The sequence below is a fragment of the Aythya marila genome (genome assembly GCF_965140915.1).
Source record: "Aythya marila genome assembly, chromosome: 10".
In the NCBI taxonomy this organism is placed as follows: Eukaryota; Metazoa; Chordata; class Aves; order Anseriformes; family Anatidae; genus Aythya; species Aythya marila.
Genome location: NC_139051.1, coordinates 11,371,116 through 11,398,835, shown reverse-complemented (window position 1 = coordinate 11,398,835; position 27,720 = coordinate 11,371,116). Strand labels below are relative to the sequence as shown.

The 27,720-nt window shown below is 53.7% G+C and overlaps 2 protein-coding genes across 2 annotated transcripts in view; both read right to left on the bottom strand.

Annotated features, from left to right (window-relative positions):
* Positions 1-5,015, bottom strand: part of PODXL2 (podocalyxin like 2) — a 32,672-nt gene extending 27,657 nt beyond the window's left edge. Inside the window, exon 1 of the mRNA XM_082768503.1 lies at positions 4,922-5,015. Within this exon, the coding sequence (XP_082624629.1) occupies positions 4,922-4,976 (55 nt within the window). The 5' untranslated portion in view covers positions 4,977-5,015. The remainder of the gene's footprint in view (positions 1-4,921) is intronic.
* An 8,915-nt stretch (positions 5,016-13,930) lies between these two features.
* Positions 13,931-26,058, bottom strand: MCM2 (minichromosome maintenance complex component 2). The gene is made up of 16 exons (XM_082767781.1): positions 26,039-26,058; positions 25,405-25,595; positions 24,729-24,904; positions 23,968-24,231; positions 22,751-22,970; positions 22,236-22,443; positions 21,474-21,608; positions 21,071-21,262; positions 19,878-19,971; positions 18,979-19,229; positions 18,613-18,739; positions 18,369-18,481; positions 18,002-18,244; positions 17,041-17,223; positions 15,882-16,037; positions 13,931-15,011 (listed from the first exon to the last, which is right to left on the bottom strand). Exons 1-16 carry the CDS (start codon positions 26,042-26,044, stop codon positions 14,901-14,903), a joined length of 2,670 nt encoding a protein of 889 aa, XP_082623907.1. The 5' UTR covers positions 26,045-26,058; the 3' UTR covers positions 13,931-14,900.
* Between the last annotated feature and the right edge of the window lie 1,662 nt (positions 26,059-27,720).

Below are 27,720 nucleotides of genomic sequence, written 5' to 3'. Positions count from 1 at the left end.
CTGTGTCAAGCGGCCTTTAAAATTTTCTTGCTTTTTAATTAACAACGAGCAAGCCTCAGTTTTCTCTCCAAGGAAATAACACCAACATCCTATAAGATGTCATCATACTGGCGTGACCTACAGAGGGGTTGTGTGCCCTTCTGTTGCCCATCTCCCAGCCGTATCAGCTGGTTTCACCTCTCCTTCTCCAGTGCTGGGACTGTAACACACCGCCAGGAAGGCAGGATCAGCCCTGGCTGGGGGGAAGAGCGTTTGCCTGGAGCACGTGCTCTGACTTCCTTGGCTCTCACCACCGGCTAGCAGAGCCTGCACAACACCACGGGTACCAGGGAGGGGGCCAGGGCACCTCGGTGTGGCCGACAGGGCAGCCCCAACGGTGTCCATCTGGCCCCGCTGCCGTTGACCTTCCTTTCAGGCTCAGCCCAGACCCCGGAGGTATCCCACACCGTTATTTCCTCAGAGCGCTGGGTCAGCAATGGGTCACTTGCCGATAATCGGCTGGGACAGGAGCACAATGACCAGATGAGGGAAGCATCTGCCAGGGATCTGCCCTCCCCCAGACCACTGTCTGCAGAAGCTGGGGAGCAGGGCCCGAGGGCAGGGAGGAGAGAGGCCCCGGGCAGAGCTGCCAAGGCACAAACGCTCACAGAACGTAACAAAACACGGCGCTGATTTAAATGACAAAAAAAAAATCCCAGCTGCAGACAGAGGAAGAGGAGAAGCGTGATGCTGTTCAGCTGAGGGCTGTCCCAGCTGACTCCCTCACTCTCACCTGAAGTTGGGCTCTCAGCAGGGTGCAGACAGGACAGCCACTTATCAGACAAGTCATTCTGGTGCTAATTCGGAGTTGTGCCTGGAGCACTGCACCTCTCCCAGCCCTGCTGCTGCTCTCCCAGTGCACCAGACCCCTCACACACCCAGCCAGGTCCCTAATCCGAGAGCATCTCTAATTAGGACTTCAGCAAACAAGGTCAGACTGCCATCCTCCCGGTACTGTCAGCAAGCAGGTCCCTCACCGGGTGTCCCTCGAAGCCTTCCCCCATCTCACGGCCCTGGTACATTTTGGAAAGCAATGGGAGAAGTAACACGGGGAGCACGTAGAGGTCCTGCACTGAGGAGGTGACGAGGCACAGCTCACGAAGCCCTTGCAGTGAGGCAACGCTTCAGAAGGAGATCCTAAAGCACCCAGTAGTTGTGCCAGCATCTTGAAGCTTTCAGAGATCTTTACAGCCAGCACAACCAGGGAGCTCAAACATGGGGAGCAGGGCATGAATGTTGCACACACTGAGCAGGGAACACCTCCAGCACGCAGCGCAGGTACCACGACCTGCTTTTGCAACCAGCTGCAGACGTGCACTGGGGTCTGACTCACAGGGCTGCGGGACCCTCAGCCCGCTCTGAGCAGAGCCAGTCTCCCCACAGACCCCACAGAACCAGGCCACAGCAGCTCAGGCGAGCCCCAATCCCCCCTTCCATCAGCCCTTTGTGCCGGGCGTCACAACCATGCCTGGTTTCAGCCTCGCAGACTGTTTCCCTTCGCTCCCTCCCCGGATCGTCTCGTAGCCTTCACACCTCCCTCCTCTGCTGCTGCCGCGTCTGCTCCTCCGCGCTCCTCGCTATCAACCGCGGCGGGTCGCAGCTCGGGGGGAGACGCAGCGCCAGGTAGGCAGTTGCACGCAGCAGAAGTGAATTTACCTCTCTCGGTTACCTTTCCTCAGCACCCTCAAAGCAGCCCGCAAGCCCCCAGGGCTAACAGACCACAGGATGAAAGCAACTGATCTGGGGGAAAAAAAATAATAAAAACAACAAACAAAGCAAAACAAAACAACACAGCCCACGGGTTCCTTTGCCCAAAACATTTCAACTGCCTGCCAAGAAGTCACCTTGCCAGGCCTTTGCTCCCACTGCTCGCTCTGTCTGGGCTGCACGCCCCAGTCCTGTTTCCAGCACACCAAGTAAAGGTGCGTGGCTGCTCCGCCTGCAAACCTCCCTGCCCGGGCAGGGCAAGCACTGCTGCAGCAGGCAGGAGGGACATCCCTCCAGAAACAACCCCAAAGGAGCAGAAGCCGTTGACACCAGCTCAGCCCAAAGGACTTGAGGACTCACCGGGCACAACCCTGAGCACAGAAGGCGCAGCCAGATCCTGGGAGGCACAACGGGGCTCAGCGGGGTCCGGTCGGAGCGCCAGCAGGGCGCATCTTCCTCGCCAGCATCCCGGGCCCTCTGAACAAACCAGCGCACGTGTTTCCTCTGCCTCTGTGCGACTCTGCCCGGGCTGCGTGGCTGACAAATAGCCTCTCTCCATTCTTTCAGGATTACGTGTTTCAATAGCCAGCGAGGACTGGAAGCAAGTTCACCCGACTGCCAGCTGCGGGCCGCGACGCACCTTCCCCGCAGCCCCTCTCACCGCGGCCCGGCTGCCTTTGTGTCTCCTGCTCACTTATTTACCCACAAAATGCCGGAGCGTCTTCCCACGCTGAGCAGAGGGGAAAAAAAAAAACACAAACTTTTGTGTGCTCTGATCTGCAGCTTGTCGCCTGCAGCTTCCCCTTGAGGGCTTAATGTAGTTATTTCTACCCCTGATGCCTATAATTAAATGAACATTTCCTTATGGCACTGGAGAGGCCAAGGAAAAATTGACTACAGGGAATTTTCATCCGTCCTGATTTATACTCCCTCAGCTCCGGCTGTTCACACACTGCTAACAAGGAATCTTCTAAGCAGGCAGGAGGGAAAAAAATAATAAATAGCCCACATGCAGACAAGCACCTGGGGAGACAATGAGAGGGAAAAGACCGCTTCCCTGCCCTCTCCCCTGCTTTTAACCACATCATTTTCCTACTTGCAAAAGCAAAGGGGCTCAGATACCCAAGAGCCCGGAGAGATGTTTCCATGCTCTGCCAGCAGACCTACGTGATGCCCAGCCCGCTCCTGGGACCCCAATGAGGGGCACCTTCAGCCTGTCCCGAGGGTCTGCAGAGGCTCCTGACCCCAGGAGGCAGCTGCAAGCACGCCTTTCCCTCGGCACCAGGGACGCAGACCCTGCAGCTCTCGGGTTTTAACCATGCCTGTCTTGTGGGACTGGAGAAGCGAAGCCACAGCGCAGTGAATTATGCCAGACTGGAACAGCTCCTTAACCACCAAGCAAAGCTGCTAACCAAAATGGGCTCAATTTAGAAATTCTCAGCAGTCTTTGTCTCTAATTCTGACCTTCCAGCTAGGTAGGAAAACAGGTCTCCAGGGATGCCTGACCATCCAAGTCCAGCTACCACAACGCACCAGGATTACCAGTTTCACCGGGTGAGGAACTGAGCTGCCCCTCGTCTCCCATCCCTCCGCCTCTCCCTGCTAGGACAGCAGAGAGGATCATAGGGAAATCCAAGGACCCAAATCCTCCATATCATCACCAGCTGGACAGCAACACTAGAAAGTTTCCAGCAGTCTGTGCAGAAAAAGAGACACCCTCCCTCAGCAGAGCAGCATCAGCTGTAGACCTTTCGGGTGCCAGATTTTAAAACCACCACGGTCCATTCCTCGCACCAACCCTGTCCATTCCTCGCAGAGCAAATGCAGCTTTCGAGTGTGGGGACGGGGCCAGCCTGAAATGGCAGAACAGTGGGATAGGAATATGGTTAGTCCTGCCCATGCTCATTGCCCTGCTCCTTGGAGGAGGCAGAGGTCTGGCAGAATTTGGGTACACGGGTTTCCTGACGAGATGCAGCTAAAGGACTTCTGCAAGCTGTGCCCGAGGTTTTCCCTAATGTGGACTGCCAGCCTTGAGGGAAACACGGAGCTGGCTCCCAGCTCAGCCCAGGAAAAGCTTGGGGCTTCTGTGCCACGGAGTATTGGCACAGAACCCCAACAGGTTTTTCGATCCATTTTGCTCTTTAAGCTCACTATTGTTTGCCAACCTAAAAGCCTTTATCCACGCTCTTTAGGGAGCCCCAGACCACAGGGGCAAGGTGCTGTGCCTACAGCTCGGGGACAGAGCGACTCCCCAGCGCTCCCAGATGACACATTCCCCCACCAACATTTTCAGGAGATCGGGGCAATAACACAGACGTGCCAGGGGGCTGGATGTCACCGTATCGCAGCTCGGTCGTGCTGGAAGACAGCGACTGGTTGGGAAATCAGCCCTTCCCTCCCTGCCAGAATGACTCAAGACAAAGACTCCCCCACACTTCAGATGTCCCCGCTCCGAACTCCTGTTTCCCAGCTCCGCTCTGCCCAGATTTTGGTACAAAAGAGCCGGCGGTGGGGAGGGCGAGCGCAACCGCAGCCTCACGAGTCTTGGGGAGGGGAGCCCTTTGTTGGGAAATTTCCCCCAGATGATTTAAAAACAGGCGCAAAGCCCTCGCAACTATTCCGGGTACGATTATCCCTGAGCTCAATTGCCTCTCCCCGGCACCCTCCCTCCCCTCCAAATTTCAAGGGGAGGCTCTTGGAAGGAGGGGGGGGGGGGGGGGAACGGGGAGCAATTTGTGGTGCCCCCCGTCCTTTGTGGCAGTTTTGCGGTACTTGGTCAAATCCCCACGATGCCAGAAGAAGCCAGAAACACAAGGGAGAGCTTTGGGGGGCAGCCCTGGTGTGGGCAAGGTCCTCCGTGGCGGGCAGCTCACCTCACGGCATCATGAGGGCACTCGGCACCGGCCACAGCGTGCAGGGTCCCCACCGGGGACCCCATCACCGACGCCTCAGACCCTGTGGCGAGCAAAACCCACGGGCACCCCACAACCGGGGGGCAACCAGCCACCACCCCGGGGCGGGGATGGATCACCCCCCGGTGTTTAGGGCACGGCACCGGAGGGATGGAAGCGTGCGTGTGTGTGTGTGTGTGGAGGGAGGGGGGGGTCCCGGTGGCTGCCCCCACCCTCCCGCTGGGATGGCGGCGCCCCCCCCTTCCCCTCCAGCCCTCACTCACCGGCGGCCAGCAGCAGCAGCAGCAGCAGCGCCGGGGCCCGGTGCAGCGGCTGCATGGCGGCGGCCGCTGCCCTGCCGCGCCGCCTCTTCACGGGGAGCGGGGCCGCCCCGCCGGGCTCTGCCCCTCGCCGCCGCCGCGCCCGGCCCGGCACCGCCTCCTCCTCCTCCTCCTCTCGCCGCTACGGGGGCGGAGAGACGGGGAGGGGGCGTCCGGAGCTGCCCCCCCACACACACCCCAAAAAAACTCCACGGGGCTGAGGGGGGGCCGTGGAGGCGCTGCTCGGTGCCCCGCTCCCTCCCCGAGCCGGCCGCAGGGCCCCGGCCCCCCGCGCCTCCGTGTGGCGGCGGTGGGGGGTGGGAGCCGGGGAGGGCCGCGGGTGCCCCTCAGGCGCTGAGGGAGCGGGGAGCCCTCGGTGGGATCCCCACGGGGATGGGATCAGACCTCGGGCCCTTTGAGCCCTGTGGTGGAAAAGCACGCAGGGAGGTGTCTTGCTTCGCACCTTGCCTCACCTGCGGGTCACAGAGCCGCGCACGGTGCGTGTATCTGCTGTGTGTGTATCTGCGCCGCTTCATGAGGGAAGATTTCTCCCCCAGAGCAACTTCATTTCTCCAACTCACATCCCACAGGCCTCCAGCCCCTGAGCAGCCACCTCTGAGGGGCTACGCAGCTCCCAGTCTAGTCATGGCCTCGTAAGAGACCTACCCAAAACCCAAGCACCACAGGGCTGCAAACACCTCGTAACTCCAAGCTGAAGGACCCCAAAAGAAATCAGTCCCTTTCCATAGGGTATCAGGCTCATTGGGCATCAAGCTTTCCTCCACAGCAGCACCTAGGTGCCTTTTTCTTCGTTCTCAGAACAATTTTCTCATCACACTACTCTAGGAGGGCAGGCACCACCGACATCAAACATCTCAAGCCCTGAGTGAGGAGGCAGCAGCGCTGCCATGGCCTCACCAAGTGCCTTCACGCTGGCCACCTTTGGTGCTTTCTGAGCTGTGAAGATGTCAGGAGGAGCGTTGATTTGCAGGTCCCTCTCCACGTGCAAGCCACACACAGGGCAAAGACATGCTGGTTGCTTCTCACTGACCTCCCCATGGTCCATGAGCCATGGTGGGCCCCAGGTGCCCATGCAGCATGTGGCTGAGACAACAGCATGTCGGTCTGGAGGCGGTCAGGATTCTAGATCTAGATCTTATCCCCTAAATAAAGATTCACTAAAAATATTCCAGACTTTTTTTTCTTTTCCCTGCAAGTAGTGAATGTTCTTTTGTTGAAGACTGAATCTCCTGAAACAAGCACTGTTGGTATTTTTTTTTCCTGTCATGAGCTTGATGGCTTTTTGACAGCTAGAGGAAGGTGGCATGCCAAAGGCCACCAAACCCTCCTGAGAGCCTAACAACCAGCCCTGGGTACCTGGTATGACCAGTGCTGGCCTTTGTAGCTCCTACCAGACCACCACCACCCCTCTGAGCATCTGCTTGCCCTTTTTGGCCTCTTCTCCCCTCCATCACCCGTTCCCATGCAGCGGTTACCCCAAGCGGGACAAGGGCAGGTGACGAGCCGGCTGCTCCAGTTCCCCAGCACAGCAAGGCAAAGCCAGCAGGCTTGAACCAAGCCACTCGCTTTTGGCTTCTGTCAGACCACATCCTCCCAACGCTCTGAAAGTCCTTTTTATCCCAGAATCAATGCAGCCCCCAGCCCCCACTGCGCAGGAAATGCAGCAGGAACTACCGAGCTGCCTCCTACCCCTTCGCCAAGATAAAAACCCTTCAGTACACTCAGATCCTAGCCCAGGCATGGCATTTAATGAATACTCTTGTCATTTTTCACTTTTATGCTGGTAATTTGGCTGTCTCTGCATGCAGGTGGCTTACTACAAGCGGGTAACTAAGAGCCTTTCAGATCTCTTGACCCTGCCACATCCAGCCCCCAAATCTTAGAAACTGGATCCAGTGTCTGCAGCAGCCCCATGGCATCAAAGGCAGCGCAGACACCCTCATGAATTACCCGGCCCCGCATCAGAGGGGAGGAAACCATGCTGGCACGGCGCTGTGCACACTTACTGTGAGGCTCATGGTGCTCCCTGGTGCCGCGTGGATTTATTTTGACATCGCACATCAGTCTCCCACTGAGCAGCAAAAAAGGGGCAGTATGAAAGGAGAAGATGCATCTTAGACAAGAAAATGAGACAAAATTTATGGCCGCATCGATCAGCCAGGTCAGCGTTGCCAGCAGAGATGGGCAACACCAGTGCTTTTTAAAAACAGCATGAACTTAAACCCAGCACAGCCCATGTCTTCGTCGTACGCTCCCTTGGATAGGCACGGCTGGCTCAGCTCTCCCGAGGTACTGGCAGCTTTACAGGCAAAGGTTTGTCATTTCTCATTTGATCTTCTCCAGCCTCCCTACCTGGGGTACGTTCTCCAACGACGTTCAGAGCACCGGTAAAAGGGGCTTTGCAATTGCACTAAATGCTTTTTATAGCTGCTTCAAAGCTATTCAGGAAAGTGATACTGGGAGGAACTTTTATCAGTATTACCATTATCTGTGCTTTGCTGTTCTTCCCCCAAATTGTTCAATTTCACAGCTACGTCTATTAGACCGAATCAAAAAGCAAGCGTGTATTTTAGGCTGGCAAAACTGAAAATCCTTCTGCCGCTTTCCCCGTAAGTTACCGTAACAGCTTTTGCCTCCAGGAAATTCAGCCAGCTTTCTGATTTCAATTTAAGGGTCACATTTTGTTCCAAGATACTTGCAAACAAATACTACTGAAGTAGAGGAATGAGGTGATAGCTAAAGGAAAGAATTTGCTGCCTAGGACTTGTTAATTAAAAGCAAATTAAACAGAAGTCTAATCACAACAGAAATACAACTTGTTTTTAAACTCCAGTTTAGAAAAAAAAAAAAAGCAACACATTAATTTGAAATATGCTGGTAAGATGTTTTATTCTCCTAAATCCAGCAAAATTGAATTCACTTACAAAGATGAAAGTGATCTATTGCCCTTGCTCAGCAGAGCAAGAAAATAAACAATAAGCAAAACAAATAAGCAGTCAGATGTTAAGTTCTTGCAGTGTTAGAAATGGCAAGATGTCACTAGTACCAAGAAAAAGGTTTAACACTTCTTCCATTGCATGCTCACAATTACCATACAGCAGAAAGGGATCTGTGGCCATTCTCAGCGCAAAGAAAACACCAAAAAACACTACTTTCAGACTATGTCCAGTTAATTCACTCTCTGGCTTTTTGCGACAGAGACTCGGTGACACAGCAGGCTGGTGGCACACCATGCAGTTTAACCCCAACTACTGTGAAGCTGTGCAGCCTTTTGGCATCTCATCCCCCTTTGACAGGCGGACTTGAGAGTCCCCTGCCCAACCTCTCCTTCCTCGGGCACAAGGAAGGATTTAACTTCTCCCATGTTGCAGCATTCCTAAATTTATTCCAGAGTCTCTGACAAGATTTATATAAGCTTATTTGCTGAGTAGCCTTTTTAATGCTCAAACACAAGGATTTTGACTGCACCAAGCAGAGGTAGGTACCCACTCCATTCTTACCTAGCCCAGGCACACAGGCATTCGGTGGGGAAAACGCACATCCCCTTCTCCCATCCAAAATCCTGTGGGGAAAGATGTATAATAAACACCTTAAGAGGAGTGACCTGGAGCCATTTATGCCTTCCAGCATGTGCTGTAATTAGAGGGGAGCGGGATCTGTTCCATTGAGAGCACAGGAGTGGGAGCAAGGTTTTCTGCATCACTTTGAGCCTTTCTTCATCTCTTCACACCAGCTTCCTCCCCTTAGGGAAGGGCACCCACCTGGGACACAGCGCTGTTACCAGTCCTGCCTGCTTCCCAGCCCCTGCTGAAAGGTGTGAAAGAGCACACACACAAGTTGTGCTTTACTTTTACTCCCAGTTTTCACATGCCCCTGCTGCTTCCCATCCCTGAAGCGCTGCATTTCTCTCCCCTCTAAAGCGGAGCTGACTGCTGCATTAACAGCCAGGCCGTTCTCCTGCAGGAGGCTCTGACAGCAAACCCCCGCGGACTCCTAGAGGGCAGAAGAAAACAAAGCTATATTGAATTTGATTAAGGGGCCAGAATAACCTTTAACAGAGCCACCTGAGGCAAGGAGGCAGACAGCTCTCCAGCTGAAAGCCAAAGCCAGTTTCCTCACAGCCATAGGGACAGGGCTCCTCCCAGAGAAGCAAAAGCCCAGGCACATTGCTGTGCTGCAGCAGGCATGCAAGGGATGGTCACAGCCCTCTGCTCACTCAAGGGGTGACTACTGAGCTTCCAGCTAGGAAGCAGAAAGGATTTGGTCTCTTGGGGCTTATTCCCATCATTTAAGCTGGGTTTCTGCACAACACAGCTTGGAGAACTCTTATCTCTGCATTGAGCACAGCAACTCAGTTCCTAGGCAGAGACCAAATGCCCTTCTGGAAAGGGTTGCAGAGTGATGGAGAAATCTGCAGAAATGCAGAACACTAGATGCCTGGAGGGCAGGCAAACAAACCTCAGACCTCCTGAAGCTTTTTGCTGGAACAGGATAAGAAGCAGGTTAAAGCCCAGTAGAACAAGGAGGTTAGTGACAAGGCACAGAAGATCTGGTCTTTGCATATCTTAGAGGCATAACCTGGGTCCACATTAGCAACCACCAAACCCTTGCTATGTAGGTTTTAAGGAACATCCACTGGGAAACTGAGTACAGTAACACAGCTAGCATGATAGGGACACGTAAGCAAGCAGAGCTGCCCAGGGATAGCAGTCATGTTCAGACAGAAGCCCACACACTGAGCAGAGCTCATGTCAGTGAAGTTAGTCCAATACCAAAGCTGGGAGCTGGTCCAGAGGCCAGTGAGGTCTGGTGAAGGCAACCATCACCAGCCACTGGGCAGATCCACAGTGATTAGACAGAACCAGATAACAGATCATAGCCCAAAGCTACAGGCAGAGCATAGCCAGGCATAGCTGAGCTGGACAACACCATAATGAGGTTGGAGAAGACCTCTAATAGCACCAGCCCTAACCATAAACCCATCACCTACCTCATAACTCAAAGAAGCAGTAAGGGACCCCCCAGGCTGAGCTTAAATAGAGAGCTTGGGCCGTGGGTGTGGGGTGGTGAGCACAGGTGAGGCTGGTCAGAGCAATTCGGGCCTACCAATACCCTCAGGGCCCAGACAACATAAGCCTTCCCCTTCACACGGTGAGGGGAGCTTCTATCCCTCCCTGAGCAAGATACCGTCTTGGGAAAGAAGCTAGAGGTGGGTTATGTCCTTCCTTGGTAAACTGAAAAGCCCAATTTTGTCTTGAGAGAAACTCTTGGTTTCTTAGCAGCTGGCTAAGCTGGATGCAGACAACCCCAGGGCCTGGGGAGTAGCCTGCACCTGAAGGGAGTTGATTTCTGTTGCCTCTAAGAAGGGCAATGCCCTGTCTTATAGGGCCCATTGGCGCTCCTACAGCTGTATTTCCATGTGGTTTTATGGGACTGAAGCTCCTCAGCATTTCTCACACAGAGCAGTTACTTTCGGGTCCCCCTGATCACCAGAGAAGCCAGAAGAGAAACTTGGCAGCTCCCATGGGTTCTCCCCCCACAGCCCCACTTTGCCTTTAGTGGGAAGTGACTTGCAAGCAGAGCAGAAAGAAGCACAGCCTGCTTCCAAGGAGCTTTTGCTCTAAAGATGCATTGCTCAGCAGCCCCTCGAGGCTCCCTGAAGATGTTTAGTTATGGCCGAGGAGTGTGCTGGATGGCTGGAGTCATTGGCAGGCCAGTGCTCCATGATAATGGAGACATTAAATCAGTCATGGCAGCATGAACTGCATAATAGATGCAAAATACAGCAGAAGTCTGATCCAATTTTGGCTCTGCGTTGTTAAGTAGTAAAGTACCTCAGGAGATGGAAAAATACCAGGGAGTTCAGAGTGCATCTCCCTGCAGCATGGCATAGGGGGTGGCTGTCTGCTCACCTGTGACTGTAGATACACATCCTCTGTAAAGGTATTCTCATCCTGTGTTCGGGGCTCAGCACTGGCATGCTGGAATTCGCCTAATTAGATCAGCCGAATTCAACAAAGACAGAGCCACAAGTGCCTGAAATGTCCCTCCTGGTTGAGCTGCAGCTGGCTGGTCTGCTCTGGGACAGGGCGATGACACTGTCCGACACAACTGCTCCATCTGGAGCACGGTTGCAGGGCAAAAGTCCTCAACCAGCTTCTGGACAGCTCTTTAGTAAGCAGACAGACGGACAGATCAAGTTCCAGCAAAGGTATGGAAGAAACTGAATCAATGGTGGTCCAGAAATGCTGCATATGCTATTTTTTCCAAGTGGCTATGGCATTAATTTGGGGGGAAATGTGGCATAGTGAGGGTTGAACTTCCCACTGCTCAGCCAGCAGCTGCCATTTGACAAGCAGACTGGGCAACAGCTGCTAGCACACAGGATACAACCCCGGACTTGCAGATACAGCGTGGTGGTTATGATCACAGTAAAGGCAGAAGCTATTGAGACTCCAAACCCTTTCAGTAGATACAAAAGGGCTGGCAAAAAGGAGGAGTTTCTGTCTCCTTTTCTTCAAATACCCTCACACGAGTTAGCTGGTTATGTGCAGGCACATGCTCTTGTACGTACGCATTGTGTATGTGTGTGTATATATATTCAGGATTGCACTCTGTGTAACCAGAATGCTCCATGCTGGGCTAAGGTCAGAAAGCTTTTTAGGAGCAGCAGAGAGCCGTGCTGTTCTCCCAGGGGTGTGCACAGCACGTTCAAATTGAACTGCTTCAGGATCTGGCCCCTTGTGCCCTTTTCAAACCAAGATGTTCTCCTAAGCCTGTCTGGCTCAGCATTTGCCAACAGCCACAGTCCCAAGGGGGGCGATGATGACCAGAAGGACACTGCTGGCTTCGCAGAGCTCTGCTTTGCAGGGAGCATCCTCATCACCTTCCCGGCTGAGCCCAGGCACAGCCTGTTCTGGACAAACCTCACCTCCCTGAGACCTCGCTGTTGCCCCAGGTTGTCAGAGCGTGCACCGTTTGAATCTCAGCAGCGAGAAGTCAAGTGCTCAAGCTTGGCTAAAGCCGGGGTTGTCAGGGGAGCAGCTCCTCTTTTCACGAGAGCGTGGCTCGCCTTGCTGATCTCCGGAGCCCTGCAGTAAAATCCTTGCTACGCTCAGCTGGAACATGCCCCCGGGCAAGGCAGCCCTTGTTCAAAGCAGCATCTGTTTTCACCCCATCTGCACCCCTGTCCGGAGCAGACACCTGATGCTGTCAACAGCCAAAGTTTGCTCCAGGGAACCTGAAAAGCTCAGTGGCCGTGAGAGGAGGAGCATGCCTTCAGACTGGCATTAACACTCCGCTGAGCGGCTGATGCCAACATTAGCCAGGGCGCAGCTGCAAGAATTCATTGCTCTGCTGGATGCTGGCAGCACAAGGTGGAAAAGGCAGAGCTGCCTCTGCAGGGAAGATTCGAGATGAGGCAGGGGGAGAGAAGTGACTCCGACAGCAGCGCCTCTCTGCTGCCACAGCTCGCATCTTGCATCAAGTGAGGTGGGGCCAGAGGACACGAGGCAGGAATAAATTGTAGGACAAAACAGAAGGGTGGCTGTCATCAGCCCTGTCCAGCAACAGGGCAAGGAGCTGGGAAAATCATCTGCTCCTGGCTATTCTCTCATGGTTCACAATAACGTGCTTGGCAACGTGCTTAACTCTGGGACACTACACGAACAGCAGAGGCTTCGTAAGGCTGCAAGTGTTTAGGGAGCATTTTGTATTTCTCCAGTGCTACACACAGCCTTTCTCCTCCCACACCCACCCCTCAGCCCCATGACACAAATCCCATTGTGGGACAAGCTCGAGGCATCCCTCCTCACTGCTGGCTTTGCTGTCTCAGGGCCAGCACTTTCTCCAGCAAGGTCTGTGGGTTCCCACGGAGCTGGACACGGCTTGCAAGTGCTCGGGGTTGCCCTCCCCAGGGACTGCCTCTGTCCATGTCCTCTGGTTTTAGGAGGCAAGGTGCTGACAGGGCTGTGCCCAGACCTCAGGAGCCACGCTGGCTTTAGGCAGGGCCTCACCCCGTGTCCCCAGGCACACGGCAGCACTGCCATCCCCTGCATGGACCTGACCCACGCACAAATTTGGGGGGCAAAGGGCAAGCTCAGGCAGGGAGCGCATGCCAGGAAAGTGACTCTGTGGGCTGCCCGCGGAAAGCCCTGGTAGACAGAGACCCAGTGGGAAGGGAAAAAAAACAGCCAAAACAGTTAAACAAATACACAGGAGGGAGCTGGCAGACAGAAAAGGCAACATGCAGAGCCAGTTTCAGGCTGAGAGTCATGTGCTAAGCCCCCAGCAGGGTTCAAGCACTGCTAGCTCCCGAGTAACAACCAGGCTGAGAGGACACACACACACATCACCATGACAAAACTCCACAATGCTGGCAGCCGGGGACATGTCTGCTTGGCCAGCCCAGAATTGCAGCAGCCAGTTTACAAATTCTCTCCAGCAAAGGCAGGAGGAGGCTGGAGATGCTGTACAGTCCCTATGTCTAGCCAGGCAAAGCACATTCACTTCAGTAAGCCCTGGAGAGGGTTTACTGCTTCTCCCAGGCTAGAATCCAAGACGTAAGATCAAGGCTGTCTAACCCAGGACTGGGAGCTGGGAGATGGATGCTGTGATAGAGCAGTCTCAAGGTGGTAAGAATATTTATGGGACAGTCCCACAGGGGGAGCAGAGCTCCAAGAGGCAGGCAGGATGAGGAAGGAGCCACTGCAGGCTAGCACTGGATGGGAACAGCAGCATTCATGTGACTGTGCTGTGGACAACCGCATCCTGGTATCTCTCCACGAGGATGTGCAATAGCTGAGACCAGCCCCAGCAGGATTTCTCTCCCTCTCTTCGCACAGGCAGCTCCCACTAACTTGAGGAGCAAACAGAGGATGCGTTTGTACCCAGCCCCGAACGCAGCAGCAAACTGCTGAGCAGCTGATGCAGCCTCAGGGTGGGCAGTTGTTGTGCTCTTCCTTTCCCTGTGTGGCTGCAGGAGTTTCAAAAAAATAAATAAATAAATAAAAATGAGGAAACACAAAAGGTATTGATAAAAAAATGTATTAAAACTGCACACAGCAAGAAAATTGCATGTGGATACTCAGCCCATCCCGCCCTCCCAGAACACCTCCAGCAAACGGGTGTGAGATGCTGCTCGGTTCAGGTGCCAGCACTTGGATCCAGCTGTAAATTTGCATCTGCTGACAGTGGTACAGAGCTCACACCCTGTGAGGCAGGGGATGCCCCTTCCCTCAGGCTTCTGGACACTGCCCCAGCATGCTGGGAAGGCAATTCCCCTTCAGGTCACCCCTAACACGAGAACAGGTTATGTTTTATTTCACATCTTCCTCTGTGTCTTCCCCTTCCCTTGCACAACCCAAGCACGAGGTCAGCCCACGTGGGCACCTGGGGAAATGTCAAGTGTCAGGCACAAAGGTCTGGAGCTGAGAGGCTGACTGGTTCGTGGAGAGCTGAAAGCAGTCTCAATTATCACCCAGCAGGCTGCACAGTCGCCAGGGCTGGGAAAAGAGAATCCCCGAGGGTGCTTGAAATCCAAGGGACGTGGGCAAGGCAGACAAATGTCTTTCAAATGCTCCCGTTCGTCCCTCCTGCAGATGAGCCCATTAACAACTAGGGACAAACAAACAGCAAACACACCGGCTATGTGGGCAGCAATTCTCTCGCTGTTGGTCTCATCTACAAGGCGGAACAGCGAACGAAGTTGCTAAACGGACTTGGCTGGGCATTTAACTACTTAACTCTGCACTATTTACAAGGGCTTCGGCAGCTCAGCAGTTCCTTAATCCATAAGGCACAAAGCAAGCAAGAGAACGTGGAGCCAAGTCTCTCTGGCTGCTGATGTCTGCAGCGTGCCCAGGGGGGCAGCAGCGCAGGGGTTTCGTCCTGCAGGAGCACACGGAGGGCACCAGTGCCAGCCTCAGAACTGCTGGAGGATCAGCTTTCGCTTCACGTCCCGGCTGAACCTGTTCATCTTGAACACCTCGCTGTCGTAGAAGGTGGAGAGGTTGTGGATGTTGATCTGCCGGGCCTGGAAGGACAGAGCAAGGGAAGAGGTAAATGTTTATTCAAAAATAAATAAATAAAAAGCACCATGTGGTTTTCCACAGCAGAGTCCTCACAAAATTTGACAGTCAGCAATCTCTGCTCTGCTCAGCGGGAACCAGAACTGCAGTAGAAGGGGAGACTGCAGGTCAGAAGGAAGGAGTATTGGCAGAGCTGAGCGAAGAGAGGATGCTGGCTCAGCATCTGCCTGCTCTCAGCTCGTCCTTTTACTTCCACTAGAGGTAGAACATGACTATTATACACAGCTGTTATCCCAAACTTCCCAGTCCTCACTCAGTGGGAGACAGTCTTGTAGGATATCTCTCAGCAACAAACTGGTGGCTCTGGGAGGAGCAGTTACTCTCTTTGTTTAACACAAGGACCAGAAAAACATCAACCCAGGAATCGAGTACTGCTTTAGTGCCAAGCAAGGTCAGTGCATTGCACAGAAAAGCACAGTCAGGAGCACAGCCCTGGCACCGGGGTGGGGACACATCAAGGAGGAGGACAGTGAACCTCAGGAGGGATTGGCAAAATTCATACAAGCAGATTTTTCTACTCAGTGCTTCCTCAAATGTGGGCACCAGGGAATTTGTGTCCTCATTCACCTGCAAAGCACCAGCCATACTGCAGGATTTACCACTCCAACCCCAAAGATCTATGGGATGGGCATGAGAACTGAGGAGGAAGAACACGGCACTCCTAGACTAGAGACAGATGAGACCACCCTGATTCTGGGCTGAATTGATTTTAAACCATTTTTTTTCCTGGTACATTGATTCAAGAAGTTACTTGTCTGACAGCACCTCTGGTTGAGAACCAACCCCAGAGAAGGCTTGTTAGGATAAGCCCATACCTTATCCACTAGATCCTTCTCCGGGACTTCTATGGTGTCTTGCTGGGCCCCATAGCGGTTCCTCTGGTACATCACCTGCTCTGCGACCAGCTGCTTCAGGATGAACAGCAGCAGCTCGTTGTTGTCTCGCTTGAATGAAAGGTAGCGGGAGAACGTCTGGCAGAGGAGAGGAGAGGAGAGGAGAGGAGGTGAGCCAGGAGGGTCAGGCATCGCGTGCCGCACTGCAGGTCTCCCATGCCCAACACCAACCAACCCCCTCCTCCCACAAAGCACAAGGGGAACTAAATGACACCACTGTCACCTGCACCCTCAGAGTCTCCTTAGGGATTTCAGCCTTGCCAGGCTGCCACCTGCACGTGCAGTTACAACAAAGCCCTGTATCAGCCAAGGTATTTTTCCACCAGCTGCTCTGACGCCCATCCAAAATCTCCAGAGGGACCCCAGCAGCAGCCTGGGAGCCTCCCAGGGGCTGAGAGGACACGGCTGCAGAGGTGTGCTGCCCCTGGGGGAAGCAGCCCTCGAGGAAGGGTAGAGCTGCTTCTCTTAACCCAGACCACCCCGTGCCTGCCCAGCAGACGTTTGTGCCCGGCTGGCTGTCTGCAGCCACACAGAGAGGCCATGAGTCGCCCAGACTGAGGGCAGGCACTCTGGACAGATGCCAGGCTGCAGCCAGCCAAGAGCTGTTCAGAGCCAGGCCCTGCTACGCAGAGAAAAGTGCTGGCAGGCTCTTGTGCACCGAGTCACGGTGTGGGCTGCGATGGGGTTAAACGTTCCCTGAAGAGACCTAAAAAAAAATGTGAAGAAACTGCCTGCCTGCTTGACTCAATCACCTGGCAGCAGTAGCAGCAGGAGTGTTGGGACAAAACAGGAGGGAAGGTGCCAAAGGAGGGGAGACACAACAGTGCTTTGGGCACAGGGGCTCAGGGCACAGGTCAGGACTCGTGTTCGTCCTCAGCCCTGATAAAACAGCGCTCCTGAGAGAGCCCCTGCACACCCCACCACGCAAAGGGCAGTCACACAGCAGTGCCTCCAGACTCAGGATACCCTTCACACAAACACGATGCCTGCCTGTGCAGGGCAGACCCTGCAGGGCCTGGAGGAGCCTCTCCCTGCAGCCAGCACCACCGAGGGGGCTGCAGCCGAGCCCCCAGGCGCCCACCTTGCGCATGCTCCTCATGACGCTGAACTTCTGCGTGTCGATGAAGCTCTCCAGCATCACCCTGATGGCCATGTTGACGTCGTCCTCCACCACGTAATCCCGCAGGTGCATGCGGGCGTGAGCCTCGGCCATCCGGATCATGGACTCGATGTGCCGCACCGTGATGGGGATGCTGCCGGTCGCCTGAGGAGGGGGAGGAAGGAGCAGCTCCTTACTGAAGGGTAAAAGACCTGGGGCAAGACACACGGCTTCTGGAGCAGGAGCTGCTCCTGGCCCTTCAAGGACTGTCTCAGGCTAAGGAGGCGCTGCCACCTGCTGGCACATGCTGCAGAGTGCTGCAGGAGCCTGTGGTCAATATTTTAATTCAGCAGCGCCAGGGAATGCTTCATGGGGTCCCTTGTTGCCAGCGTTTAGTGGCCTTCCAGGAGCACCAATCCCCAGCTACCTCCAGCAAGGAGAAACAAAAAGCCAGGAAGAGAAATAAAAGGCCATTCTAAAACCCATAAGTTTTCCCAAGGTCCAATAATCCTCTTCTGACCTCAAAAAAATCCACTTGCACTTGCAGAGGATGAAGTGAGCCTGAAAGATCCCCCAGACAAGAAGAGGATATTTCTACACAGAACAGCTCCTCGTGAGGTACCAGGAGCACACGGGGCTGAACAAATACAAACATCTCCTCTGGGCCTGCCAGACTGAGTCACAACACGAGGACTTTGCCCTGGCAGGAATTAGTACATGTGTCCAGCCCATCAGCCCGTGGATCACCCACAGGCAAGCCTCTGCATTTAGATGAAGAGTCGTCTGTTCAGCAGACACTGCAGCGTGTGCCTGTCTCTCACAAAAAAGTGGCACAGACTCTGGTGACACGAATAGCTAGAATGTGTCAACATGTGCTGGAGCAGCCACAGGCTGATTTACAATCTAGATGCATATTTCTTCCCCCTTTTCCCAGTATTCTCACCATAGACTCTTTCCTGAGGTCACTGTACATCCGGGCCACCTTGTCCTGGTCCATCTGGTTAAGCTTGGGGTGGACCTTCTCCTTGGCATAGACGATATATTTCCTCAGGATCTCCTGGGGAATGGGTTCGACCCCGTATGTGTTGGGAAGAATAACCTCACTGGAGTCCCCGTTCACTGCCTCCTTGCTTCCAGGGTGGTGCTTGATGTGGCTGCCAACAACAAACCGGGCCAGCATTTCATCCTACAAGGAAACAGTGGAGGAACAGAACTGAGGATGCCCACTAGGCAGCAAAACTCTGTGAGCAACAGCAGCTGAGCATCCCAGCAGCACTGCCACAAACTCGGATTCACTGCACCACTTGTACCTGCACAGGGTCCACCGTGTCTCTCACCACACACAGGATATCAAAGCGAGAGATGATGGGCTCCGTCAGGTCTACGTTCTCCGAGAAGGTCAGTGATGGGTCGTATCGACCACCTGGGGCACAGAGACAAACCTTCAAGTCAAACACGGGCTTCAGGGCTGAAGCTTTGAGGCAAACACAGATCTCATGACAACAGGACTGATGCTGGAGGCCTGCAATGGGCCTGTGGTCTCTCAGCGCTTACCTATGGGATTGGCAGCAGCTATAACAGTGCAGCGGGCTTGCAAGGATGTGACAATGCCTGCTTTGGAGATGGAAATGCTTTGCTGTTCCATGGCTTCATGGATGCTGGTCCTATCCTGGTCATTCATCTACAAGAAAGGAAGGATGACATGAGGTGAACCAAAGTCTAATGCATCACTGCCTGGTGCACCAAGGAGAATTAGCTCGTGTGGGGTGCTCTGAACAGACAGCAAACTGCACTGTGGACCAGCAAGGGCCTAAGTAAACTGCAGGATACCCAGTCTGCTGGGGGATGGCACCCCAAGTTACAGCATCTCCTCACCACAGAGGTTAGAGCCAGGCCCTCCACAGCACAGCCAGGACTCACCTTGTCAAACTCATCGATCAGGCAGACACCTCTGTCAGCCAGCACGAGGGCTCCAGCTTCCAAAGTCCACTCCTTGCTGACCGGATGCCTCTGGACATAGGCTGTGAGACCCACGGCAGAAGCACCCTGGCCAGTGGTGAAGATGGCCCTGCTGGACACCTTCTCCACGTATTTTAGGAACTGTGACTTCGCAGTACCGGGGTCCCCGCACAGGAGCACGTTGATGTCACCACGGACTTTGTGTTTGCCACCTAAAACAGCAATGGGAGAGACACACAGGCAGCTGAGTGCTCTGCGCGTGGCCTGATAGCAACCCTGCCCTGACCACCACGAAGCTGAGGGGATGGCAAAGTGTACACAGGGAAACCACCTCACAGGGAAGCTGAGGGAAAAAAGACAACCAGCTTTGGATGCTGTCATGTTTTGTTACGGTTTAGAGCACAGATAAGAACAAAAGTACTGAAGGGTCAAATATTGAGTGTTGGGAATCCAAAGCAGAGCTTCTCCCTTTCCATTGCAACAGCAGCTTTCTAAATACAAGTGTAAGGCAGCATTTCTAAGCCTGCTGAACACATTCTTCTAAGGACATAACAAATCAGGACACCAAAAGATCAAACTTTTAAAGGTGCATCCTCCTAGAGAAGGAGGGATAAAAACTTGCCCAGGTTTGCAGCAGGAGCTGGTTTTACTCTAGGCATTTCTACTCCCACACCAGAGTTTTCACTGTGATAAAAAGAGCCACTTCAGTCAGAGATACCCCTCAGCCTGTTACCCTGTTTCTCACCAAGACACAAGGACAACTCCAACCACTCTCCCTGTACCAGTGTGGACAAACCCATCTCCATTTGCTTCCAGCTGCGTGAAGCAGCCCCAAGCAACAGAACACAAGGGACGCTCACCTGGGTTTTTGGGCTCTCCACCGAACAGAGCTAAAGCCAAACCCCTCTTGATATCTTCGTGCCCGTAAATGGACGGGGCAATGCTGGCAAAGATCTGAAAGGAAGAGCAGAAGAGAGCTGCCTAGGGAATGCCATTTCCCAGTCTGGGCAGAAAGTGGCATGAAAACCATCACGAGTTGATCTGCAGTCACCCTTACTATACAGCTGTCTTCAAAGAATCTTCTATTATCCACGGTGAGGAGGATTTTTCAAAGGTAACTACCCACCCAGAGTCCCCTAAAATTGCCTCAAAAAAAAAAACAAAAAACAGAGCTGCTGGAACATGGAAGATTTCATAGTCCAGGGCTGGAAGCTGCCACCACTGCGCACACCACAGGGGCTGTTATTGGCTGCCGTGAAGCTGGAGACCTTGACTCAGTTTGAGATTTACTGCACACGACAGTAACTGGATGGGCTGTGCCGTACACAAATTGTCATCATGGTCAAATACTATGAACAACTGGCTTATTTTCTCAAGGTTATTCTGATAATAGGCTGATGCTAGACACTAATTTTAAAGCAGTCCTGAAGCTGCTCTACCCACCAGGAGCTGCACCATCAATATAAGAACTACAGGACTAAGAGAACAGAGTGAAGTCCCTTTACTAGAGAACTTAAACCTGATTCAAGTGAGTCTGAACATGCACCAACCCAGCAACTTGTTTCTTATGAGTAATGATTCAGGCCTCAGCATGCAGAGAGAAGCAAAGCTAAGCTGTGACAGAGGTCTTGGCTAAGTAATAACACCTCCTTAAGGGATATGCAGGCACTGGCCCCTCAGAATACTTTCTCTCCCCATATCCTAAAAGCAAAGTGTGAGGAAATAATGATCAGAGTCCAGCAGTGTCAGAGCCTCTCACCCTCATCTTCCAGCCCTGTTGTGACATGGAAGGCTCAGAGAAGGGTACAAACAGAAAATCTGACCCCCAAAACCACAAGGAAAGTGTCATATCTTCTTCCCTCCTGTAAGCCATGCTCATCAATAGGTGTCTGAGAGATACAGAGGACCAGAAAAGCATTTAGAACTGGGATTTCTAAAACTTCTTCTAGCTAATATTTAGCCAGCTGACACCTTCCCTCACTTTCTGATCCAACTGATCCAGGTGATTGCTTGCTCTCAGGAGGAAAAGAACGGCTGTTTGAGGCAGACCCACCTTCTCTGCAATTTGTTCATCCTTGGACAGACCCACAAGCACTTTCACGTCCTCGTCAGTCAGCTCCCCGATAGCCAGCTTGTTGTCCTTCTTGGTTATGTGGTTGGCCAGGATCACAGTCGCAAACACCGGGAATCCATTGGCAGTGTTCAAGGAGCCATCGTAGTTGTTGTGGTAGATCCCTGTGAGCTCCTGAGAACCAGGAGATGGTGTATCAGTGTCTGCATGGTAAAAAACAGTTCCCCTTTTCCATTTTAAGATACCAGTCTTGAAAGTAGCCGCCCAAACATATCTGAGGATGATTTGTCCCTGCATCCCCTCTGACACAATTATTGATGTACCTATCAGAGAATTTAGAAGTGTTCTGTGCTCACCCCATTCTCAAGTTCAACAACATACTCACAATTTCATCCCCTGGCTTGCAGCTGTCGACCAGATCAGCAAGGAGGATGGCATCCTTGGAGCGGGGCAGCCTGCCAGCAGCTACCTTGCCGGGGCTCTCCTGGATTTTGATGCGCTGATAGTTCTGATAGACCGTCTGCAGCAACAAAATTAAAGTTACTCAACATGTCTGGATAGCATCAGCGCTGCTGCCTTTTCAAAGGCTCCTCACTAAAAGGTCCATTCAAAAGATTTACTATATTTTAGGTAGAGAAGTATTGGAAAATGGAGGTTGTGAGGAGAAATTCTAGCCTGTGACAGACAACAATGGTGTCAGGAAAGCTTTTTTCCCCCCACATCTGACCACTAAGCTTCAGCTTCTGTGGTGTTTGTCCACCCCAGAGCAGTTCCTGGGAGGAAGACACTATTCTTGACAGTTGAAAATATCAAAGCAAAGAAGAGGAGCCAGAAGCTACGGGTTTTGCTACAGTCCCCTCATTTCCTTAGCTGGTAGCTCTGGAAATACTGACCTAAACTGGGAAGGAGGAGAGCTGGACAGCTTGTGTCTGCAAGAAAAATGACTTTTGACTGCTAAATCAGGCAGATTCAGGTTAACATCTCAGATAGAGAAGATCTATCTTCACAGTCCCCTGGGTATAGCAGTAGGCCCCTCTCACAGCACCAAGCACCTTCAGAGGGTGAGATCCAAGGCAGGGTGGGGAGGGACAGGCACGGCAGCAGCCAGGGCAGGACCGGCAGACAGCCCCATGCCCGCATCTCTTACCTCTTCCATGTTGATTTCAAAGGGGCCAAGAGACTGACACTCTGGGCAGGATCCGGGCTTCACCTCCTGGTTCTGGGACTGGAAGAAGGGTCCCAGGATGAAGCTGCACTTCATGCAGTTGTATTTGACCATGCTGAGCTGAGGCAGGACCCCTGTGCAACTCGTCACCACTCCGCTGGTCCGGATCAACTGGTTCAAGTGCAGTTGCCTGAGGAAAGAGAGATGCTGGATGCTTGCAGGGCACCGAGGGAAGAACATCCCCCAAGCACATTCTTGCTCCAAGGCACAACTGCCAAAGGCGTCCTAAGAAAAAAGGTCTCAGTAGGAGCTTTCTCCCAGGGTTTGTGTTTTGCTTTTGGGGACACTCGAAGTTCATCCTTAATCTGACTTTTTCCTATTAGAAGCTTTGTCATTCTGTTGGACTTATCCAGAACTTTAGCTTGCAGACTAGTTCTCTGAGCACCCCAAAGCCTCCTGCAGGCCCTACAGCCACTGCCGGTGGTTCTGCTGCTCACCTGAGCGACCGCAACTCTTCCACCAGCGGGAGGTGGGAGATACGGACGTGGATCTCCTGAGCAATACGATCGTATTTAGGGTACATGGCCAACACCACTTCCTTGGCTGCTTCGTCAAAGATCTTCAGCATTTCTGCTGGGGCCTCAGGCAGAAAGTAGGCAAGGACATGTTCCTGGGCAGCCAAATCCTCGTAGTTCACCACCAGGCTCTCTCTGTTTTCTGAAGAAAAAGAAGGGATGGAATTCATTTCCAACCTGCTCACTCTTCAAGGAATTTTCAAAAGACAGCCACAACACACAAGCTTGTTTCCTGCAAGCTGCACCTCACAGATGTCTGCACCTCCCCTGAAAAGTGTGGAGGGCAACAATTTGAAAAAATTTTTTTAAGTCATTTTTTCTGCCAAGTTCTCTATGAGTACTAAACTTCCAATTGTTCCTCTCCAGTTCAGCACAGGTATTTCCCAGGCTCCGTGCTCCTGAGACTTGTAAGCCTCAGCCCGACACAACTCTCCCACAGACCTCCAAGAAACAGAAGTTAATAGGAGAAACAACTGCGCTGACTAGTTGGCAAAACCCTTCTGCCTCTGATGTTCCTGGGAAGTGACAAGACAAATACCTCTTATTTGCTAGCTGCGTAACAGTGACCCACATCCAGTAATCAAGCTTCTGGCTCAACGTAGTGAAGAAATACGAATTGCAGCTACACAAGCTGTTCCTAGATGTGACAATTTCTGCTTCTAAAATTTATCAGTAACAGCCCTAATGATTGCTTCTGTCAGTGACTGGTTAGAATACAATGCTGCGACACTGACGTGATTTTCAAAGTCACAGGCTCTGTTTGTGTCCCCCCGCTGGACAATCCAGACTCCAGTGTGAGAAAGAAGCCGGCGCAGACAGCAAGTCATTGTTGTCTCTTTCACATCGCGAGCTTGCAGACCACTGTCTGCTGCCCCACATATTTCTTGCCAGCATTTCTAGGATATGAATATTAATGAACAGCAGATGCCAGGGGCCTTCTAATTAGTCAGTCAGAATCAAAGACGACAGTCACGATGTTTCCATTATTCATTTATCTCCATCAGCATCAGTTTCTGAAAGTGCTGACTTGATGTTTGAGACAAACAGGGCAGGGAGCAAAATACCCCCTGGGGGCTGGATCACTGCAAAGTACCACAGCCCACATAAAGAGCAGAGAGCCTGTGATCCCCCAGCCCTACCTTTGCACATGTCACTGATCCTCTCCTTGAAGACGTTGTGCCCGTGGTCGTCCACATGGGTCTTCAAGAAGTTCTTGAAGCGGTGGTAGATCTCAAGGCGGGGAGCTGCCATGGAAACCCACTCCCTCACCGAGTGCCCCTTCATGTCCTCCAGATTCTCGATGCTCTCGATCATGTCTTCATCCTCCTCCTCGATGCCGTCGGCAGCCCGTTCTGCCAGCCGCCTCTTGCGCGAAGGACGGTCTTCGTCTTCATCGTCGCTGTCTAAGGGTCAGGAAGACAAATTGTCAGGGTTGGGATTCCCACTGCTTGGACTAGTCGTGGTCGGACTACACAGGCTGTGGAAGCAAAGAGGCTGGCACTTGGGATACAAACCTTGGGACCTGCAAGTGCACAAAAGGCCCGCCCGCAGAAGTCTCTATGGGAACACCAACCCCAAACTTCACAGCATACACTGGGTACAATCCCAAGCCCTTGATCCAGGCCCAGGATCCTGACTTTGTTTCAGCAGCAGCTGTATAACCAGGAGAACACATCAAATGAGAAACTAGGGAACCCAAGTGAAAGGGATCGTGCACAGGGGACCCCAGCCAACCTTACAGCCTCAGATTTCACAAAGCTCCCAAATACACCAGAGCTCTGGAGTCCTCCCTGCAGTATATTCTGAGGGTGACCGACCAGCTTGCCCACCAGGACCAGCTTACAGCCTGCTGAGCACACAGGGATCAGCAGCCCAGCTGCTAAAGCTCATCTCCACCTACCGTAAAGCAGCCCCCTCCTCATGCGGCCCATGCCCTGCTCCAGCTCCCGGTCTCGCTGCCTCATGACCCTCTCGGCAGCCTCCCGCTGGCTGGCAGTCAGCTCCTCCACATCTTCATCATCCAAGGCCAGGCCCTCTGCTTCGTAGACGTCCAGCTCCGGGATGGGGCGGTAGTCCCTAGCACAGACACAGCCCCGGATCAGCAGAAAGCATTTCTCCAGCCCCTCGCTGGGTACTGCTGAGCAGGCACACATGGAGAGATGCCCTGCGGTACCAAGGGCTCCAGCACCAGGGTTATGAGTGCCAGCATTCGAGTCTTTGTGCTGTAAAGTTCACCAGCTCGCTGACAGCCCTAGCTGAGCAACAAAACATTCAGATTTATGCCTGCAAGAGCAAGGAGCCAGGCTGGATGTGCATCCCATATCCAGACAGATCCACGTTTCTTCCCACTGGATGATGATAGCACATTCCTCCTGGCTTCCAATTTGCTCTCTGCTTCCAGGAATTGCCCCACAAAATGTCCTACCCCTTCTCCCCTACCAGCAGCTCTTTGAACCCCCCCAGCACAGCAGAGGCACCCACCCCAACCGCGAGCTCCCATGGTGCTGGCTGCACCAAAAATGAGCAAAACCCCATCCCCACCTCCCCCAGAAGCCCTCTCCCCCCGGCTCCCTTACCTCTCCATCCCTTCCCCGATGAGCTCTTCCCCTTCTTCCTCCTCCTCCTCGGGGAGCCCCCCGGTCCCCAGGAGCCCCTCGGACTCATCCTCGAAGGGGGGCAGGTCCCGGCCGGGGCTGGAGGTGAAGGCATCGCCGCGCCGAGAGCTTCGCACCGGGCTGGTGGCCGCTGCCTGCGACTCGGAGGAGTCCTGCAAGGGGACAAGGGGGGTGGTGAGGGCTGGGGGGATCGGGGGACACCCCCATCCCAGCCACCAGGGCAGGAAAAAGGGGGGCTCGGGGCTTCCAGGAGCTTCAGCAATAGGGGTTGGGGGGCAAAAGGGGGGCAGCGGGTGGGCTGATGGGGAGCAGATCCCCCTTCCCGATGGGGGGGAGATGAGAATAATTAGCACATATTAAAGGGGACACACGGGAATTTGGGGGAACCCACCCCCAGGGCGGCATAGAATGGCTCGCACCCACCCCCTGCCCCGAGCACCTCGGGGTGCCCCCAGCGACCACCCCCCCGCCAACCCCCAAAACCCGATCTCCGGACCCTGCAGGCCGGTAACCGGGCCGGGAGGATCGGGGATCGGGGCTGGGGGCTGTGGCACCCCGAGCCCCCCCCGGCCCGGCCCCGGCCCCGGCCGCTCACCGCCATGGCTCCTTCCTGCCCCGCCGCGTTCCGCGCCAAGAAGCCCACGTGGGCGGCAAAAGCGCGCGAAACCTCATGAATAATGAATAAGCCCCGGGCCTGGACACGCCCCCTCTTTATGAATATGCATGAGGGCACCTCCTGGGGGCGGATGGGGTGTGTTTGAGGGGCACCGGGGCAGAGAGGGAGCCCCCCTGCGCCCCCAGACCCAGCGTCGTCCTTATTCAGCTTCGTGACGAAATTACAGGGGCTGGTTCCAGTGCTTTGTGTTTTTTTTTGTTTTTTTTTGACTTTTTGGTTTTTTTTGGTATGAGTCTGTCTGTCCTAACAGCGACTTGGCACAGGCTCTGGTTCCCTGTAGCAAGGAGGGGCACCTGTCCCACCGAAACTGGACGGGGAGCTCAGAGAGACGCAGCGTGGCCACGGGCTGCTGCTCTGCAGGGATGCGAGGTGGTAAAATGCCCCGGCCACAGGCTTTTTCACAAGTGCAGGTGGTTTGGATTCTGGAGAGTTATCTTCTCTGAAGGGTTTCAAACCAGTGTTTAGTACCTGTGCTCCGATGTGGGACAGAAACCCTAAGACAGGAGCCAGCAGGAGCCCAGATGATCTGGCAATCCCAGACCCAAAGGCCTCTTCCAGGAGCCGGGGGGACGATTCTGCCCCATGCAGCAAAGCAGAAGCAGCACAGCAGGAGCAGGAGGGCAGCTCAGGATGGTCAGCCCACAATTGCCCCTGCCTTGGGGCAGCCGAACAGGACAGCAGCTTGAAGGCCGGTGAAGTGGCTCTGCCTGGCGAGGCCCAAGGGATGCAGCCGTGAGCGGCCTCCCCACAGGGTGCCACTGTCCCTCCAGGCACCGGACAGCCTGACAGCTTTTCTGTCTGTCCTTCCCAAAGGACCACAGCCCACCCCAGTGCTGGTGCCAGCTGTGAGCGGTCCTGTGCTGGAGCTGGGGTTGGGCAGCTAAAAGCGCTGCTAAAATCAGGCAGCAAGGGACAGGGCTCTTTACGCTGTGCTAGGGACTGCGTACTGTTACTCCCTGCCAGCTGCCCAGTGTCCCGTGTGAGTCCCTGGGGTGAATGCAGCCAAATAACAACCTCCCGGCAAAGCACACCATGAGGATTTTGCAAACTGTCAGCTTGCAGCACAGGGGGAGCTGTGGGACTGAGCTCGGAGCAGCTGGGCAGGGATGTACGGGCCCAGCGGGAACCCTCTGGTGAAAATTCAGGCCTAGCAATTTCTGGGCATCGGTAAAAAAAAATTCTAGGCATCGGTAGCTCTGAAACAATGCGAGCACATCTGCCTCTGCAGTTGGTCAGCAGCTGAGCAGCAAAGCAGTTTAGGATGTCCTGTCCAGGAAGCTGATCCAATGAAATCTGAACCGTATTTTAGAGAGATGTCTGAAAAGAATGGGATTTGGTGACAATATGAGGGTGCGGTGATGTTTTGGAAACTATGCCTGCACCGTCTGTCTCTGACACCTGTGAGTTGGGTGTCGCTTTGGTGCCAAAGGGCAACAGAGTGTAGCAGGTAAAGCACCAAGTGACAGGGCCATCAGGGTTATACCAAATCATGTTAAATAACACCCTTTGTCTTGCTTCATCCTGGCAGTGCTGAGTGTCACAGCAAGGACCAACTGAGTGAGCCCTGCCACCTTTATGCTCAGGTCTGGGGAAATGTCAGA

Coding starts and splice junctions, on each gene's coding strand:
- MCM2 (XM_082767781.1), bottom strand. Junction 22,444..22,750: donor GAAGAGTTGCGGTCGCTCAG/GTGAGCAGCAGA, acceptor CTCTTTCCTCAG/GCAACTGCACTTGAACCAGT. Junction 19,972..21,070: donor ATGAACAAATTGCAGAGAAG/GTGGGTCTGCCT, acceptor TCTTCCTTTCAG/ATCTTTGCCAGCATTGCCCC.